The sequence below is a fragment of the Nicotiana sylvestris genome, chromosome 1, assembly GCF_000393655.2.
Source record: "Nicotiana sylvestris chromosome 1, ASM39365v2, whole genome shotgun sequence".
NCBI lineage: Eukaryota > Viridiplantae > Streptophyta > Magnoliopsida > Solanales > Solanaceae > Nicotiana > Nicotiana sylvestris.
Window position 1 is genome coordinate 9,962,876 of NC_091057.1, and position 21,371 is coordinate 9,984,246.

The following is a 21,371-nucleotide window of genomic DNA, read 5'->3' on the forward strand; positions in this document are numbered from 1 at the left end:
GATAATTCGAAGAACATACAACAAGGCTGAAAGGGATGGAGCTAGCCAAGTTGGCCAACCGAATCCGAACCCATGGCCCTCAGCGGCAACAAAAATGCAAAGGTAACAGAGTGAGTAAAGTAGCGCGAAATCAGTAACCACAGGCCTAAACATCATGAGCACACAGAAATAACTCGCGGCAGACATGAAGAGGAACAGAGATAAAAGAGGTTTGTCTACTTGCAGGCCGGAGAGCAGTTTCAAGAAGAGTGGCGTGAACGTCATTACAACGCCTTCGCAGAAATGAGCAAGGGGAAGCACAAGATAAGGTGGAATATACAGTACCGGAGGAAAATTGCGGATTACAAAAAGTCCGCCCAGTAGTAGCGCTGCAGCAGTGCAAATAAGCCACGCTGCGTGGTCGAAAGCAGCCATACCCGTAGTCAAGAAAAGCACTGCAGCTGAAGCCCAAATCTTTTGCTCAATGTCCATTTTCTTTAGGCTGTTTGTTTTCTGAAATGAGTTCTATTTGGAAACAAGAAAGAAAATCAGATAATGAAAACTTGGGATTACATAACAGCTATCCTAATAGTCAAAGTTGATTCTTGAAACAGAAACCACATACAACCTATGTAGCTCGGATCCACAAAAAATGCTTAGATTTGGGAGGATCTGACACACCAGAGGCCGAACTACCCTTTGGGTCGGGGGGGGGGGTCATTGCCCCTGGTAACTTCGAAAAAAATATATGTATATATATCTTAATTAACAGGTATATATTTTGATTGACACCTCTAAGATTCAAATCTCAGACAGTTGCATTGGTCGATTTAGGGGGTACAACTTACCTAACAACTTGTTTGGAGGGTTGTTACATGTTGTATTGTTACTTTAAATATAATGTTTGGTTTGATTGTTATTTAAATTTTATTGTATCGTATCGTATCGGTAAATCTATTGTTACGTAACGACAAAAAGTGTCACTTTATGGAACGATCGATTTGTTATGGTCGCGTCGTTACCTTATTTTTTTCTCTCATCTTGCCCTCCTTATTATTAAATATACTCTATCTGTTCTATAGATCAAAACGATACAGTACAATACAATACAGTATTATACGACACATTATGAAACAACGATACATAACAACCATCCAAACAAGTTGTATGTCTCGATTCCGAATTTTTTTTCGGCAGTGGTACTTCAGCTACTTTCAAATTTTGGGTCCGCCTCTGCGACACAGCCAACAATATTGAAGAGTCCGAGCAACTTAGCTTGCGACTAAATTTTCCACCTTGTTTCTAGTTGAAACATGGGGACAAGACTAATATCAGCAATTAGTTTTAAACTCTTTCTCTAAAACTATTCATTATCAACAAGGTCACTGCTAGAAATTTTTTTTCACCGCAAATATAGCGTTCAATTAAATTTGGGGGTTTAGTTTTTTTTCTATATAAAACAACTGTAAAAATCAGAACTAATTACTACTTTATATACGTACTACTTAAAACTCAAACTGGCAACAGATTAAAGAGAAAATATATCTCAGACAAAACATACTAAAAATTAAAGTAAAAACATGAATAAAAAAAAAAAAAAGAGAAAAACAGAGAAATTGACCTTTCGAGAGCTTTTCTCTTCTTTGTAAGGGAATTTGTGTTTCATGAGTGGAGGGGTTTTACCGTGATTTTATGTGGAGTTTTGGGTTAAAAGGAAATAATTTTCACTGTGGTAAACATTTTTTTACTGTGTACACACGTGTGTGTATGAGATTGGAGGTTAATTAATTTGCACAATGGACTAGCATGGTATATACTATATATGTGTATCCGGTGGTATTCTGTATATGTACTGTATTTCGTGTATGTATTGTAGGGGTTGTTTGGTTGGAAAACAAGTTATTCCTGAATAGATTATTCTAGAATTAGTTATTCCGGAATTGTTATATCACTCTTTCATAGGGATAAAAACAATATTACAATCCTGGGATAACTAATTTCCCGATTAGTTATTCCGCGATTTTATCTCAATCAAATGTGGGATAAACTCATCTCAAATTTAATTTCAGGATTAATTACCCCTTATCCTTCGTACCAAACGAGCCCATAATATTTTGTTTTGTGTGCAGTGCCCGTTTTGAGTGTTGTGTGTACCAAACTAGACACGTTGAGCCGAGCGGTGTCGGATGACACCGCTTGGCCGGAGACTTTTATTTATTAATATATATATATATATGTAAATAATCTGCAAAACAAAATATAGTTTAAATATTATAAATGGCACAACTTGATGTTAACAACTATGTTGATCCGTTGGTTATGCAATCTAGTTTCTGCTTGTGGTCAAGCGTTCGACTCTACACGGTGGTAACAAGTTTTTTCTTAATATTTTAGTATTCTTCTGGAAATTTTTTGAAAGAAGTAGCATAGTATGGATTCGAATGGATAATGAGCTAATGAATAAATGTTTGCTGTCTTATATAGATTTTTATTTTTTTGGTAATATTTGTACTGAGTCTATTATGAGTACATTTTATAAAAATAAAAGTTCGTGGGGGAGAACTGTACTACTATATTTTAATTGTATTTTTCTAAAGTATGATTTTATTAAAGTAATCTCTTTATTTGTATGTCTCTCTAAATTCGACCCCGCTTACAAAAAATTCTGTGTACGCTCCTATGTACACGAGTTTATTAAGGGTGACAACATACAAAAAAAATAGTTCGGTACAAAAAGTATTTCGCGTTTACATAGGGTCCGGATAAAGTTGTACCCTAAGGGGTCATAGCATGTATAATTGGCTAAAACAATAAGTTTATTCTATTTTTTTATTTTTTTTTTATTTTCTTGTTCTTTGCATCTAAAATTCAGAACTTTTCTTTTAATTTTCTTGTTCTTTGAAAAATAGCCCTTAAACGGCCACTTTAAAACTTCACACGATTTTTGTCATATTCATCAAAAGTACATTTGTTGAACACTCTTAAGTGCTGGTATAAAATTTAATACCACTTTAATATTTTATTTGGTTAGCAAATTTGATATAAGTTATTTCGGGATTAAAATTAGTATCGGGATAACTTATATCTTGTAGAAAAATGGCGTAATTAGTGTCGGGATAACTTATACCTTCTTCTTAGAAATTATGCAATTGTCATTTTTAATACGACATACCAAATAATGAATATAAAACAATACCATAATATCTAATCCCAACATAATTAATCTCAATATAACTTATCCCGACATAAGCAGTATTCCAGCCAAACGACCCCTTAATGGTAAGTTTCTTGTAAGTTTTAACCAACCACCCCAAATTTTGGCGATTCGAAAAAACTCAGTGAGCAAATGACATATTTGTCAAAACTTAAAATTTGGGGTTATTTTATACAAATTTCTTAAATATGGACAAAACTTAAACAAAGTTGCACCAAAAGGACATTTGATAAAACTTTATATCAAGTTCTTGCCAATCCTCCTCAAGTGCTACTATGGCAAAAATGTGATTTTTGTAATAAAACAATAAAAGTAGAAGAACAATATTGCAGAGAAAGAGAGATAATTTTTATTGAATTTTGGAATAATTTACAATGGGGTAAGACCTCTCTGTTTATAGAGAAAAAAATGACTTAGCCACAAAGTAAAACTCTCTACAAGATAGACATTCACTCTAAATAGAATTATATTCATAACACTCCCCCTTGAATGTCTACTCGATAAGTAATGTGTCTCATTAAAACCTTAACTAAAATAAAACCCAATGGGAAAAAAATTCTAGAAAAGGAAAAAGAGTACACATCTCTAATAATACGCCTTTTGGTTGCCTCGTTAAAAACCTTTCAAGGAAAACCCAGTGGGACAAAACCTTGTAAGGGAAAAAGAGTGCAACGCGCATTAACTCTCCCTAATGAAAGCATCAATTCACATCATTGAGCCTTCGCATCCCGATTTTGTATACTAGCTTCTTGAAGGTTGACGTTGGTATAGATTTTGTGAATAAATCAGCCATATTATCACTTGAACAAATCTGTTGTACATTGATATCACCATTTTTTTGAAGATCATGTGTGAAAAATAACTTTGGTGAAATATGCTTTGTTCTATCTCCTTTTATGAATCCTCCCTTCAATTGAGCTATGCATGCTGCATTATCTTCATACAAAATTGTGGGTAACTTGTCACATTTCAAACCGCATATGTCTCGAATAAGATGTATTATAGACCTCAACCACACACACTCTCGACTTGCTTCATGAATAGCAATTATATCAGCATGATTAGATGAAGTAGCCACAATTGATTGCTTAGTCGATCGCCAAGATATGGCAGTGCCTCCATAGGTAAATACATAACCTGTTTGAGATCGAGCCTTGTGTGGGTCAGATAAATACTCAGCATCAGCATAACCAACTAGATCGGGACTGCAATTGTTGCCATAAAATAAACCCATATCTATAGTCCCTTTTAGATACGGCAATATGTGTTTGATTCCATTCCAATGCCTCCTTGTAGGAGGAGAGTTATATCTTGTTAAGACATTAACTGAAAAAGTTATGTCAGGCCTTGTAGTATTAGCAAGATACATTAGTGCACCAATTGCACTAAGATATGGTACTTCAAGACCAAGTAGCTCTTCATTCTCTTCTTGAGGCCGAAATGGATCCTTATTCACATCAAGTGATCGAACAACTATCGGAGTACTTAATGGATGTGCTTCATCCATGTAAAACCGTTTCAATACCTTTTCTATGTAGGCAGATTAATGAACAAAAATTCCATTTGCCAAATGTTCAATTTGCAAACCAAGACATAATTTTGTCTTTCCGAGATCATTCATCTCGAATTCCTTCTTTAAATAATCAATTGCCTTTTGGAGTTCTATAGGAGTTCCAATAAGGTTTATGTCATCAACATATACGGCAAGTACAACAAATTCTGATGTTATTTTCTTTATAAAAACATATGGGCAAATGACATCATTTATATAGCCTTCCTTTAATAAATACTCACTAAAACGATTATACCACATTCGTCCTGATTGCTTTAGACCATACAGAGATCTTTGCAATTTGATTGAAAACATTTCCCGGGACTTTGAATTATGTGCGTTTGCCATTTTAAATCCATCGGGAATTTTCATGTATATCTCATTATCAAGTGAGCCATAAAGCTAGGCGGTAACCACATCCATTAAATGCATGTCAAGCTTTTCATGGACAACAAAACTAATAAGATAACGGAAAGTTATAGCATCCATAACGGGTGAATATATCTCTTCATAATCGACACCAGGCCTTTGTGAAAATCCTTATGCAACAAGGCGTGCCTTATATCTTTGTACCTCGTTTTTCTCATTTCTCTTGCGTACAAAGACTCATTTATAGCCAACAGGCTTAACACCATTAGGTGTTTGGACTACAGGCCCAAAAACTTCACGTTTTGCAAGTGAATTCAACTCTGATTGGATTGCTTCTTGCCATTTTGGTCAATCAAGTCTTTGTCGACATTCTCCAACAGATTGAAGTTCAAGATCCTCACTTTCTTGCATAATGCTAGATGCAACATTATATGCAAAGTCATAATCCACCACTATATCCACTCGATTCAAATTTGTCTCAATGTCGATTGGATTTATTGATAGTTCCTTATTTTCTTGAGCCTCGGGCTCAGTGGATTCCTTATGAATCTCAGAATTTATTAAATCGTAGATTTCTTCATGAGGTTCTTTCGTAGTGTCATTTTGATCATTTGTTTTCCTTTTTCTAGGATTTCGATCTTTGGAACCTAATGGTCTGCCACGTTTTAGGCGTGCTTTTGACTCATTAGCTATGACACTAGAAGATTGTCCAACAGGGACATCAATACGGATTGGAACATTCTCTGCAGGGATATGTGATTTTGTTATCCTTTTCAAATCCATAAATGCGTCTGGCATTTGATTTGTTATTCTTTGCAAATGGATAATCTTTTGCACCTCTTTTTCACAAATAGAGGCACGTGGATCAAGATGAGATAATGATGGATTTTTCCACAAAAATTCCCGTTTGATTTCACCAATTTCTCCCCCTAATTTTGGGAAAAGTGTCTCATCGAATCGACAGTCTGCAAATCGAGCAGTGAATAAATCCCCCGTTAATGTTTCAAGATAGCGAATAATGGAGGGCGATTCAAACCCAACATATATTCCTAACCTTCTTTGGGGACCCATTTTGGTGCGATATGGCGGTGCTACAGGCACATATACTGCGCATCCAAAAATTCTTAAATGGGATATATCAGGTTCATGACCCAAAACTAGTTGCAACGGGGAATATTTATGATAATGTGTCGGTCTGAGACCAACTAGCATTGATGCATGCAAAATGGCATGACCCCAAACGGAAGTGGGCATCCTCATTTTCATGAGTAACGGTCTTGCTATCAATTGCAGACGTTTAATTAAAGACTCTGGAAGACCATTTTGAGTGTGAACATGAGCTACAGGATGTTCCACTTTTATCCCAATTAATAAGCAATAATCATTAAATGCTTGGGATGAAAACTCAGCAGCATTATCAAGTCTAATAGACTTAATTGGATTATCGGGAAATTGTGCCCTTAATTGAATTATTTGTGCCATTAATTTTGCAAATGCGAGGTTGCGAGATGACAATAGGCACACATGGGATCATCTAGAAGATGCATCTATTAAGACCATAAAATATCTAAACGACCTACTAGGTGGGTGAATAGGTCCACAAATGTCCCCTTGTATACGTTCCAAAAACGCAGGGGACTCAATTCCAACCTTTGTTGGTGATGGTCTAATAATTAACTTGCCTTGATAACAAGAAGTGCAAGAAAATTCATTATTTAAAAGAATCTTTAAAATCTTTAATGAATGCATATTTGAGTTTTCTATAATTCGTCTCATCATAATTGATCCAGGGTGTCCCAATCGATCATGCCAAAGTACAAAAGTATTGGAATCAGTAACCTTTTGGTTTACGGTAGAATGTGCCTCAATTGCACTAATTCTTGTCCAATACAGGCCACAAGATAAAGATGGGAACTTCTCAATAACCCTCTTTTGGCCAGAGACATTCTTGGTAATGATGAGATATTCAAGATATTCTCATCTAATATGATATCCATTTCGACGGATATCTTTAAAACTCAACAAGTTCCTCTTGGACTTGGAGGAGAACATTGCATTCTCTATGATAAGTATTGTTCCCTTAGGCAGAGTTATAGTAGCTCTTCCAGAGCCTTCAATTAATTTACTACTACCAGAAATTGTAGTAACATCTTGCCTTACACATATTTAAATGAGAGAAATATTTCTTCTCTTTGAATATTGTATGTGTCGTACATGAATCAATTAAACAAATATTTTTACAATTGAACTTTGATCCAAGTTTGCTTTGTGGAATATCCATATTTGCTCCCCATGGGTTGACATACAAAAAGAAATATACGAATAAACATTAGGATTTTCAGAGATAAAGGAAAAGAGACAATTTTCTTTTTGAGTATTAGACGCATACAATGTTATATTGGCAGCAGCGGAGACGAGATTCACAATTATTAAATACAATATTATAATGGTATCTCCAAACTTATCTTAATTGATTTGTGGTATAACATAATTTTGATTATACACCAGATTCTCTTGAAATTTGCCCTAATTATCCTCACCTTTTGGTTGATTAAGAAAAATGAAAATAAGATATATGGTTTATAGCACATCTGAAAATTAACTAAGATGATTTGGTTGTCAATTTCAACAAACCAAAGAATGAAAGCCGTTCATATTTAGTTATTTCAAAACTAGTAATTAAATATTTTCTTCACAGTACAATATTACTTCAATAAAAATTATGTTAATCCTTAAAAACTAACCAAACTGAAATATTGTTCAAAATAAATAGTAGAACTATATTTAATTAAAACAAACTAACACTTTCATAAAACAAATAATACTAATTGATATTAATGACTACTACTCATGTAAAAAAATTATGATTACATGATGTTTATTCACTAGCTACTACAAATAGGAAAAATAAAAATTAAATTACTTAATCTTCTTTAACCACGGATCCATCACCGATCAAGTGGTCTATTTTTCCATCAGGGTGGTCAAAAAAATCTGCCACATCTAAGTGGGTGATGTCAAATTCATTGTCATAAACAAGATTAGCTTCAGGGCCTTTATTCTTTAGAGATGCTTGATAAAGCTCAACCAAATGTCTTGGTACACGACAAATATTTGCCTAATACCCTTTTCCACCACAACGATAGCATTTAGTTTCTGAACCATTTGCTTTTGGTTTCTCATCTCTCCTTTTCCACTTTTGGTGGTTATTTTTCTTTGGGGGGTGATTAACACCAGGAAAATTTCTTCCTTGTCCACGGCCACGGCCATGACCACGACCACAACCACGAATAGGGCCACGGCCTTTTCCACGCTTAGCATAATGGGAATACATCTCATCCACTTCAGGCAATGGTGTAGACCCAGTGGGTCGATTTTCGTGATTTCTCATGAGCAAGTCATTGTTTCGCTCAGCCACAATGAGAAGAGAAATCAGCTCAGAGTACTTCTTGAAACCTTTCTCTCTGCACTTCTGTTGCAGAACCATATTGGAGGCATGAAACGTTGTAAACGTTTTTTCAAGCATATCATAATCAGTGATAATATCTCCACAGAGTTTCAATTTAGAAGTAATTCCGAACATCGCAGAATTATATTCAGAAACAGACTTAATATTTTGGAGCCTAAGATGAGCCCAATCATATCGTGCTTGTGGAAGAGTGACCAACTTTAAGTTGTCATATATTTCCTTTAAGCCATTCCACAAAACAAGTGGATCTTTGACTGTGAGATATTCTATTTTCAACCCTTCATCAAGGTGATGGCGCAAGAAAATCAAGGTCTTAGCACAGTCTTGGGTGGATGCTTTAGTTTTGTCTTTAATGGCGTCTCCAAGACCCATTGCATCTAAATGGATTTCAGCATCCAACACCCATGTCATATAGTTCTTGCCCGAAATTTCAAGGGCAACGAACTTTCTTTTCATAATATCAGTCATAATTAAAAGAGGAGAAAAGTTGTACCTTAATCTTCTTGAGACGGTAGAGCCTCGTGCTGAAAACGTGTAATAAAACAATAAAAGTAGAAGAACAATATTGCAGAGAAAGAGAGAGAATTCTTATTGAATTTTGGAATGATTTACAGTGGGGTAAGACCCCTTTGTTTATAGGAAAAAAAATGACTTAGCCACAAAGTAAAACTCTCTACAAGATAGTCATTCACTCTAAATAGAATTCTATTCATAACAATTTTAATGTAATTTTTATAATTATTTTTTAGTTTATAGTATTTTAAAATTCTTAAAATTAGTAAAACTTAAAGATTCGTGGGACTTATGCCCCATGTTTCAGGGCTTACGCCTCGCCTCGTCAAAGGTAAAACGTCTCGCCTCACGCCCCCGCCTTTTAAAACATTGCTTGAGCCATAATTGATTGATAAATTGAGATGTGCAAAATTAATACTGCAAGTCAGATTTCACATCAGTTAAACAAATATTTTTTTTCCTTATGCAGTCAATCAAATGCTTCAAATATCATTAAATTAATTATATACAATAATCTTTTATGCGACCAACTAAGGTATGTAGCTTATTTTATGCTTAAATATAAACACTCATAATATCATTGTATTGCCCTGAAGTAGTAAGTGACTCATACATCTTTAATTAAAAATTTCGACTTAAAATTAATAGAATAAAATTACCTTTGATAATAAGTACTTTATCCCAACAGAAAGTTTTAAGCCGTACTATGGGTAAATAAAACACTCTTAATATAGGTACACACTTTCCTTCTTACTTTGCCTCCCTCTATCTCTATTTCTTGTACCCTCCCCCCCAAAATACCCCACCACCCACCCTCTCCCCTTTTCTCTAGACTCAATATCTATAGCAGTTTTTAAAACCTCAAAAACCCTTTTAACCATTTTCTCTCTAATTTCACCTAAAACAGAGAAGGAAAAAAAAATCATGAATATCTTCAAACCTAAACAGTCATCTTCTTCTTCAGCAGCACCACCACATCTACAGCTCCAACAATCTTTCAAGAATTTACAAACCCATTTCTCCAATTTCCTTCAAACCACTTTTCCCCAACTCAACACACTTAATTCTTCTCAAAATTCACAAAACCCATGGGCTAAAATTGGTGTTAATAATAATAATAGTAATAGTGTAAAAAAACAATCTTTATCTACTGAAGCTATTGAAGAGCGGTTAGCTGGAGTACCTGTGTATGCACTTAGCAATGCTTCTGAAGAATTCGTGCTTGTTTCGGGTGTTAGTACTGGTAAAAATCTTGGGTTGTTTTGCTTTAGTGAAGCTGATGCTGAAGCTCTTCGTCAGCAAATGGAATCTATGGACCCCACCATGCGAAATGGCTCGAGGGTTGTTCCTGTTGCTCTTAACAAGGTTAGCTTCATTAATTGCTTTTGTACAACCCATTTTGTTGTAATGGGTGTGCTTATTGTGTTATGATTAATAGTAGCGAAGAGGGTGCTCAAATTTTGAACAACCTTTGCCAGTGGGCTAATCAAGGGCGTTCAAAGTCTATTTTTTAATTAATAACAAGTAATATTTGACCCTATAAACAGTATAATTTTTCAGTGAAAGTGTTCAGTTGACCACCCTTGGCCATACATAGCTTCACCCCTGATGATTAACTATGCTCGACTAATAGCGTTATGCCGAGTCAATGAAGTGGGATGAGAACCATAGCGGAGGCAAAAGAACACTAGCTAATTTCTCCTTAGTGGATAGAGTTATCTGGTACCTGTGCTGGTGTTAGCTAGTAAGTACAGGTAGAATAGCCGAGGTGCGCGCAAGTTGGCACAGAGACCAGTGTCATTAAAAAAAATAGTGTTAGGCGGGGTTAGTACGCGGACTAGTTGTGTGGAGAAAATATAATAAATGAATTGTTTATGTGAGGAATAATAAGGTGAGGATTTTTATAGGGTGAAAAATAATATAGAGATTGTTATGGGTTGAGTACTAATACAGGGATTTTTATGCATAAATTGCCTACTTAATATTTGTTCCTGTTGCTCTCAACAAGGTTAGCTTTATTGGCTGCGATTGGCCTCGACATCACAGTCATCTGAAAAAGAAAAGTAATAAGAGTAACAAATAGTGTCAAATAGTGTTAGCGGGGTTAGTACATGGACTAGTATTGCTGCGATTATAATGAAGGATTTGTTCAGGTGGAGAACAAAAATGTGAGGACTGTTGTGGGGTGAAAAATGATACAGGGATTGTTATGCATTGAGTACTGGTGTGGGTAAGGCTGCGTGCATCTTACCCTCACCAGACCCCACTTGTGGGAACTCACTAGGTTTGTTGTTGTTGTTATTGTAATACACGTTTCCTATTCCACATTCTATTTGCACGAAATAATATATAGATTCCTGCATAGCTTACAAGGTACTGGCAATGTGGAGTTTAATACTGCCAATCAAATGCTACATTAATAAACAAAGATTATTTTTCCTTAGGCAGCTAAACAAACATTGTATTTACTTGCGGAATTTCATGTTGAGATTATATTTTTATGCCACAACAAAGTGAGCCCTTATAAAACATGTGTTTAACTTAACATGATTATTGAGAGAAACACCAATTATGTCTTAATCCTAAGTTGTGATCGACTATATAAATCATCAATAATCATTTCAATTCAATGATTTGAGTTTCTCTAACACTGTAGAGTGTAGGTTCTTTACATTCTTTAAGTGACATAAATTTTTAAACAAACTAAAAAGACTTGTAACAAACACTTAACTGATCTGTAGTGTACTGACATAATTATCTCTTAATCGAAAATATGGTTGTTTTGGAAATGAAAGAGCTTAAAATTTAGAGAAAGAACTGAGAATAAGAATTGTTACATTTGTTGAGAAATAGCCATGTGTTTACTTTTTATAACTAGAACAATAAAGTGAATATAATATGATATTGGAAAGAACAAGAGCAAGTAGGACAAGCATGATGAGCTAGTCATTGCCGTCGTTCAATTTAAAAACTGATTATCGGAGGCTGATAGTTGTATTCTTGATTGTGAAAGAAAAATGTTATTGAGTCTAATTGATGGTCAATAATGCAGGTTTTCCAGCTCAAAGTTGATGGAGTGGCATTCAGGTTGATACCAGAGGCATCTCAAGTAAAGAATGCAATGAAGGTGAATATCTGGGGATACAGGTTTTTGTAATTTTTATTCATGAAGTCAATGTTATGATTTGGTTTGAAATTCTCTTTCGGTAGACTAAGTGTATGCTTAAATCTTTAAGAAAGCTGATAAAGTACTCATGTACTCATGTCTTCTTAGTGGTATCGTGAGAATTTGATATTGGGTTGCTTGTCGATCTTCAAGAGGTGATGTCTATAGGTCAATCAGCTATGTTGCGCGGACTCCAAAATACTGCCGCACCCGTGTCGGATTCTCCAAAAATACATTTCTTTTGGAGAATCCAGACGCACCCGGCGATATTTTCGGAGAGTCCGAGCAACATAGTCAATTAGTTTCTTATGTTCTTAATAAAAAAAGGGCAGCTTGGTGCACTAAGCTCCCGTTATGCGCTGAGTCCGGTAAAGGGCCGGACCACAAGGGTCTATTGTACGCAGCCTTACCCTGCATTTCTGCATGTGGCTGTTTCCGCGGCTCGAACCCGAGACCTCCTGATCACATGGCAGCAACTCTACCAGTTACGCCAGGGTTACCCTTCGTTCTTAATCAAACAAATGATTATTCATTTTGGAGGTCTCCATTAGTCTGTTATAGGAGAGTATCATAGCTTTCGTGGATCAGGTATTACCTATTCTCTGCTTGCTGAGCATAGTCAAGATCATTACAAAGTATTCGCAGGTATTCCAAAGTTTTCGACTATCTAAGTTCTGAAACTTCATGGACATTGGTCAAGATTTTGAAAGTTTTAGTATCATTATGTATGAAACCTTTACACAATTTGTATGTTTTAATTCAGATTAGACACTCTTTTATTGTTCCAGCTCTCCCTTTTAAGCTGGCATATGTGCGAGCACTGGTTGCATACACTGTGAAGCATAAGATTCTTCCAGTTTCAGTACTTCGTCCTGTTGATGATTTTAACATCCTGTGTTACGAGAGCGCTTTTGGTTATTCCAAGATTCCTTCTTTGTAAATATGTTATGATTGACGATTCAACAGGAATCCTATCTAAAACATTGTCTGAACTCATCTTTTGTTTGACCAAATGCTAACAACATCCAGAGTAATGAGATAGCACAACAATAAGTAGTAGATACTTTTGCTTGACGCCAAATCTGAAAGTTTGTGGCACTTCAGATGAGCATTAAGATGTTTTTTCTTCATCTTAGAGATAAAGATATAGTAAGCAGAAGCTGCTTTTGGGTTGAAGTGGGTGAAAAGATAGCTCTTGTTCAGTAAGTTTCTTTTTACTGTAACAAAGATTACATGTACTAGTTGTGGGCTCCAGAACATAGTGTCGTAACATATATTCGGTCAGTCAAATATTAGGAGGCCTCATCTTTAAGTGATATTTCCTTGAGTATAACATTTAGGTTTCTGCTTATGCCAAAAATGGTTTTGTGTATCCAAATTTAATTCAACATGTTTAAAATATCATTTTTGTGTGCCATAACTTTTTCCTGCTGTAATCTGAAGCTGATCATATTCTGCTGCCTTTTTTTATACTAGGAAAGGGAAAGGACTGGAACATCTGATGAGAGCTTTTATGGTGTTCCAGTATTTCAGGTACACTCTCTCAGCTTTAATCTTGGCATCCTTTAGCAGCTAGACAACTGCCAAAGCATGATATAAAAAGTCGGTTTAGAAACTGAAATGCTCATCTGTCTTGTCAATCGTGCTTACTGCTATGACTTCGTCTGCGAGTGGAAGCATCTACTTTGTTCACTTCATCATCTTATAATGACATATGAGCTCAACTACGATCCAATACCTTCAAGACCGGAAAAGATCTAATCTGCCTTAAACTACCTTAAATTCGGCCTTAAACTACCTTATATCTGCCTTAAACTACAATAAAGAGAATCCCTGTGTGCACTAATAAACGCCCAAAATGATTAAAGGCAAAAAGTCATCCGCCCAAAATATTGCGAGGCTTCGACCTCTGAATTTGAGACAGCATTGCATTGCTCTCGTTTCACCTTCTTGAGGATGTGGTTAAGAAAGTTTTTTGCCACTTGTATAGCCTGACGCAAATTTAGTTTTGGGACCATCATTAATATTGTGGGTACCCTCTTCATTCATATAAGAAAGAGTTTTAATTGGCAAACTCATTTACTATTTCCTAATAGGACTTACATGTTTGTGGCAGTATGTTCCTTATTGTATTCCTAAAAATGCCATTCTTTTATTATGCTAATTAAGCCAGTCCCATGGATGAATGAGTAACATTTCCATGATTGAATATGTTGAAGGATGCAAAAATCATCTCCACAAGCAGGTCCATTCAAACCCCTTTTGGAAGGAGGGGCGTTTTCCACCGATATATGGGAGTGTTCCGATGTTTCACAGTTTACTTAACTTCTATAAGTCAAAAAAGAATTGGTGCCAAATACTTGGTAAAAGTTTCCTTCTTGTTAAACTTTAGTTGGGAACCATGCAACACGCAATGAAAAGTGTAACCTATTGGTCCGAGAAGTTTGTGATTGTGTAACACCAGGGTTTGGATCCTAGCAAAGGCTGATTTCTTCCCATCTATATATGTTTTGGTGGGCACAGATACCAGATACCTGTATTGGTGGAAGAATGCTGGTGGCCCTTTGTGTTCCCATCTATACATATTTTACCTTTAGATTCATAGATTGTGTGAATGCGGAGCCGGGATCCACATGATGGCCCTTTGTGTTCTATAGCAACAACAACAACAACAACAACCCAGTATAATCCCGCAAGTGGGGTCTGGGGAGGGTAATATGTACGCAGACCTTTGTGTTCTATAGCATTGTCACAAATATAGCATCTTAGTGTCTTTCTTGTCAGTTCTCATAAATTTGAAAATGACATTTATCCATCTGATTTTCTTTATAGTCAAGGAGCTTAATTCTGAGGAGCCAGAACAAGAGATATCGCCCTGTTTTCTTCAGGAAGGTTAGCTAATTGTCTGGAGTTAGTATCCACTAATGTGATATGATGCTATATCGCCCTTCGTGTAATTTTATCAACTTGTGCAGGAGGACCTAGAGAATTCGCTAGTAAGAGCTTCTCAACAGCAAGGCCGATTGAATCCTGCTTTGAAAGGAGATATTCAGGTAGGCGTGTTGATATTTATCTACTGCTGTGTCTTAGCTTCATGAATCATGACCAAGAATTGTCATCTGATATAGGTTGCTGTTCTGGAGGATATAATACAAGGCATGAAGGTAAGAATCCTCAACAAGAAATTTACATGTTATATCGTCAAGTTCGCGGTCCAACAAATGATGTCGGGAAATTGTGAAAGAACTTCTCTGTCGTCCTCTTACCCGTTTTAACCTCTTAAATTTTTTTATTTTTGATAACCGAGAAATCTCCGAGGACCAGCTAGCACATGGTTCGAAACTCGGTGGATAATGAGCCGACCATCTACCCTTCTCCATTTATATACCAGACTTTTGTATGCAACATCGTTGGAACTCGCGACATGTGCCTAACTCACACATCATACGTTACGCTCTTATAAATGTTCATCTTGCTTGTTAAATGCACATTGTCTTGGTTAATGGCAGTATTATAATCAGTGCGATTAACAAAGGATGGACATATTTTTGCAGGATACTTCGACGTCAAAGTGGGACGATGTTGTATTTGTTCCTCCGGGTTTCGATGTTTCAACAGATCCCTCCCAGAAGTAAGAGAACCTATGGCATGTCATCCCATGGTGCTTGGCCAATCCTATATTAGCATTTTTGATATCATGAATGTAAATTGTAGTAACTTTGACTATGCATTAGGTCCTCTTATGTGACAAATTCTTATAGAAACTGGAGCTAAGATTTCTGAAGTGTTTGATAATTGTAGACAAATTCTGTGTGCAATTAACTTCTCTGTAGGGATGTCAAACGGTGCGGTGTGGTGCGGTTGCAGGGCAAACTCGCAAAGATTTCAACCCTCAACCCACCCTGCCCTCCCCGCATAAACCCGCACCCTCCCCGTTCCGCTTAAATTTTTTTTCTTTTTTCTTTTTTCTTTTTAGTAAAAATTAAGATTCATAAACTTCTTTTTCGTTTTTTCTGAAATAGTATTAATTTAATTTAAACCCAAATCCTATACAAGCACCTCCCTAACAAAACCAAAGTGATAGTGTCTTGGCTGTTGTTACCTTATCAAGTCTTGGTTTATCTTTTTTTTTTCACTAATTGTTTGCAATTTAGGAATACTTTTCTAAATTAATGAGTTTTGTGTTTAAGTTATTGTTTTTAAAAAAAAATTACAATTGCTATAAGCTTCGTTGTTTTAACATTTTTTATTTCTGTTTTGCACTTAGTCGTTTGAAAGTTGAAACTCCAATCCCCAAATCATCAAGAAAGGAAAAGTACAAATAGTTCTGGGTCCATCTTATTATAAAGGTGAGAAACCATGTAATCTACTAATAAGTAAAATAATATATAGTACAACACTAGTAGACTGTTATAAGCGGCGGCAATGCAAAATTTTGGATCAGTATATGTTTCTTGGCCAAACTAGCCGACATACTCGCGTCAACCCGCACCCATAGCCGACATACTCGCGTCAACCCGCACCCGTCCTGCAACCGCAAGTTTTTTTAAAAAGAAAAAATTCAACCCGCCCCGCCCACTTAGGTTCAAACCCGCACCTGCCCTGCCACATTGGCATCTCTAGTTCTCTGAGTTAGGCTTGGGCCAATGTAAGGAAACCTTAGCTAGTCCAACTATGCTCTACGTAGAAATGACACCAGGTAGCCATTTTAAAGGGATGTTATTTAGGAATTAGTCAGTGCGTCTTGAATTTTAATTTTTCAGTTCATTTTTTCGGGACAAAAATGTCCTAAATGGTCCTGCAGTTAAGGATTTTAGTTTAATTTCAGTTCAAAATAAATATTGACTAATCTCTAAATAGCATCCCTGATAATTACTATACGTACAGTTGTCCCTGTGCTACTACTTATGGACCCAAATGGGGCGAATAGTTGAGTAGAATGACATAGTAAAATTACAATTTGCATATATAAATGATACGCGTGCTTTATGAGAAGCATGAAATTAGGTGTAACACGGACATGGGATAAAAACTCGAGGGCCAATTGTTGGACAGTTCTAAATTTGATGAATAATGGGTTACTTTATAATATTTTCACTTAAATATTAAGCTTTTGTCTATCATAGCACTCAAACGCGTGACGTTAATCTCTATAGCAGTGGTGACGTATATGTTATTGATAAGCTTTACATTTTGAGCTGATTTGTTTTTTGTACGCAAATAATCTATTGAGTATACGGAATATTTTCATTGTAATTTTTTTTTTTGTTGCTATAATTGAAATGATTTAAGTTATGTACACTGGTATTTAAATAATATGTAAGTTTATCGTTGTAACATGCGACTCCCCTCTTTTTTCATGTTGCAAAACCATGCTAATTATATACAATTATCTATAACTGATCTTTAATAACCCAATAGTATATAACAAAATTAAATGATAAATGATTTTTTCTGTAGCTTATGTATATATATGCTTCTCAATAATTACATTATTTTGACTCATAATATTGTTATATACACTAGAGAGGGGAGCGGATGTATCATATAAACTCTGAGTTCGGTTGAAGCGAGTAACTTTAGCTCATATCATGTATATGCATCAAACGGTCAGTGGATTCAGTGACACTTTAAATACAAATATCATAAAATTTAAATCCTGAATCTGCCTTCTGAATATGAAATGCTTTGAATATTTTATTCTTAAGAAATATAATATATGTTATGTATCGTCTTGTTTCAAACATTGCCACATAGAATCAAATAAGCACTTCATTCATGGAATAAGAATCTCTATTACTTTTTTCTAAGAAAAGAATTTTATTGAGAAAAGAGGAATTATTTTAGATGGAAATGAGTTGGCAATGTACCCAAAAAGGGATGCCCTTTGGCCTTTGCCATGGGAATCAAATCGGTGTTAGGAAAGATATTATTCTTATATCACTATGATTACAGTGATTTCAAATTTCTGTTTAATTGCTAAACCTTTTCTAAAAAATTTAGTTAAACCTTAAGGGATCGTTTGGTTAGCAACAAACTTATCCAGGGATTATAAAATGCGGCATCCATTATTTATCTCTGTACACCGAATTAAAGTATATTGATTGTGTAAAACATTTAATTCTTTCTATGTATTTAAGTTAAAAGTTCATATCATAATTGTGTTGCAATGAAACATGACCTAACAATGCTTGCATTAATTGGAGTAGATAGCAAAACGCATTGCGTTTTCTTTATTCATTTAAGTGAAATGATTTTCATTCAATGAATTTAGTCAGTGTATAACAAAATCATTTACCAAACAAAGGTCTGCTACACTAACTTGATTATATATATTCTTACGGGTCGTTTGGTTGGGAAACAAGTTATCCTATGATTAATTATTCTGTAGTTAGTTATCCTGGTATTAGTTATCTAATCCTCCCATAAGGATAAAAAAAATACTATAATCCCGAAATAACTAATCCGGATTAGTTATACTACGATTTTATCTCAATAAAATATGAGATAAACTCATCTTAAATTTAATTCCGGTATTAATTATCCTGTATTCCTAATACCAAATGAGTCCTTAGGGTATCCATGCAAGTTTTCCACGCAATAGGTTTGGTTCGATTCTTATTATCCCCTTTTTTCCCCCTCCTCGCTCCCCCAATGTAATGGAATTTTTTTTAATTAAAAAGTTCTATTATATATAGGTCTATTTCTTTTAAATCATATAATAGTTACCCTATAACGCAATAATATTCACGTTACAAACAGGATTCTTGAATTACTGTCATGTGGTATGCTAGTGGGTTTAGCATGACCTCACCCAATTGTAGTCTTTTACATTTATCTATCGAATAATGGTCCACATACAGATAATAAAAGGCAGATTATTAGAATAATTAATGTGTAAATTAGCTTATGCTTAACAGATAATTTCCTCTACTACATTTGTACTTGATCAACATCTTTATTAGAGAAAGTTTAATAAATTGCTAATTTTTTCTCTTCCACTCGAGCAACTTGATAAATCAACAACAAAGGGGCGGAGTCACAATACATGTTCACACGTTACAGGTTCGACAGAGCTAAATAATTTTGGCTCAAGTCCTAATATATGTATTATAAAATTTACTTAATATATATAAATAGTCTATCCCGAAAAGAATAAGCAAAAATAAGTTATAATGAAAAATTCATAAATCTAAAGTCCCGGATCCGCCTATGTCAACAACTCTACAATACTCACTTTGCCGACATAACAGTGCACATTTTCTTGAAAAGAATTGGCACAAAATTATTTCAGTTGTAAAGCTAAAAAAGGCTTCAATTCTTACAACTTGATTACTTATTCAAAGATGGAGAAATCAAGCAATTTTTGTATACAAATAATATATTCCTTTTTCCATCTCAATTTAGTTTCTAATTGTGGAGTCAAATAAACACTGTTTAATGTAATATTAGGACAATGATAAAACAATAATTATGCCTTAAGAAGTTGAGATCAGCTATACGAATACAAATATTAATTGACTGATCATGTCTCTACATTTAGCTCCATCTCAGTTCAAAATACTCCTAGAAATATATTTGTCTAAAGTAAACGTACTAACATGACCAGAACATATTCCTACTAATATAGTAATTTCTAACAAAACTAAAAGACTCATTAAATGTAAGACCTAAAGTAAACATACTATAATAAGACTAAAATATATTTTTAACTAATTGATTCATTATTCCACTAAATTCGATTTTGTATTTTTCATCAAATTGCTTATCCTCAATACAAAAGAATGAGTTCAAATATTATCAATATGGGACCCATAGAAATGCATAATTCCTATCGGATGATTTTTTTTTCTTATATTTTGCATATTTATTTTAAATAAATAACCTTGGTCACAACTAAAAAAATAGTCTAACAGCTGCCAATAATTTATTATGAAGGTGAATTATTTCAGAGCATAAAAAATGCATGCGCGCCTTGTGACGGCGAAAAGCAACTAAATTCAGTGGGCCACAGTTACATTGACGGCGGTGGGCTTTATTGGTCTGATTTTATGGGCCGCTCTCACCAACTCAATATGGCCCGCTTTCCTTCTTTACCATTTTTAATGGTATTCTTTAGTCTCTTTCTTTCTAAATTTAATATCTATCTTTTGTCCTTTTCTTATGTCTATAACAATTACCTTTTTATTAAAATTATATCTAATAAATCATTAGGGATTGTTTGGTTTGGAAGTAAGTTATGCAGGAATTAATAATGCAGAAATTGATCATGTATGAGCTAGTAATGTAAAGTTTTTTATAAGAGCGATGATTAATAATAAATCATTGTTATGTAGTGATTAACACTTGAAAAATATTTTACATGATCTAACTAATCTATAAGTAAATTTTTATCTTTTAAAGGTTTAATTCATATATTACTAGTACACGTATTTCTATTTCACATTCTATCTCGCATAAAAAATACATAAATTCCTGCATAATTTAATGCGGGTATTACTTAGAACCACCAACCAAACATTGTATTATTTTATATGAAATTTTATGCTGAAAATTAATTACTCACAAACCTCAACAGAACATTATGTTATCTTATGCAATATTTTATGCACAAACCGCATGACCTCGGTAATTTTTATTGCTATTTTTTAAAACAAATATATATATATATATATATATATATAGTCGTACTTATTGATTAAAAAAAATACAGAACAAAAGATAATAGAAGGTTAGTTATATTCTTTTGCCCGTGAATAGGAGCCAGTAAGCTGGTTGAATTTTGAATAATTTGAGCAGGTGAATCTCATAAATATTACCCATCTTGTCCAAACATAATTTGTGCATAAATATTTTCCAAAAAAAAAAAAATTGGATTTTTTTTCTTTCAAAAATGGGTTTGTCATGAAAATTTGTAAGTTTTTGGAGATTTTTCGAAAATGAGTTTTTCGAAAAGCAAAAACTAGTTTTGGCCACTTTTTCAAGATAAACAAGTTCTTTTTCCTACTTACAGAACTGCAATATTTTTTCAAGTGGAATGCATATCCAAATATAATTTTAAATTTTAAATACTATTTTTTTTTAACTTAACTCAAAATGCTATTCTTTT

At 34.5% G+C, this 21,371-nt stretch overlaps 2 protein-coding genes across 2 annotated transcripts; one reads left to right on the forward strand and one right to left on the reverse strand.

Annotated features, from left to right (window-relative positions):
* Positions 1-8,232: 8,232 nt before the first annotated feature.
* Positions 8,233-8,697, reverse strand: LOC138890021 (uncharacterized). Its single transcript, XM_070173373.1, has one exon. The coding sequence runs from the start codon at positions 8,695-8,697 to the stop codon at positions 8,233-8,235; it is 465 nt and encodes a 154-aa protein (XP_070029474.1).
* A 1,164-nt stretch (positions 8,698-9,861) lies between these two features.
* Positions 9,862-16,080, forward strand: LOC104216636 (protein TIC 22-like, chloroplastic). Its single transcript, XM_009766738.2, has 7 exons — positions 9,862-10,461; positions 12,149-12,223; positions 13,739-13,795; positions 15,095-15,154; positions 15,238-15,315; positions 15,391-15,426; positions 15,817-16,080. Exons 1-7 carry the CDS (start codon positions 10,021-10,023, stop codon positions 15,895-15,897), a joined length of 828 nt encoding a protein of 275 aa, XP_009765040.1. The 5' UTR covers positions 9,862-10,020; the 3' UTR covers positions 15,898-16,080.
* Positions 16,081-21,371: the final 5,291 nt, after the last annotated feature.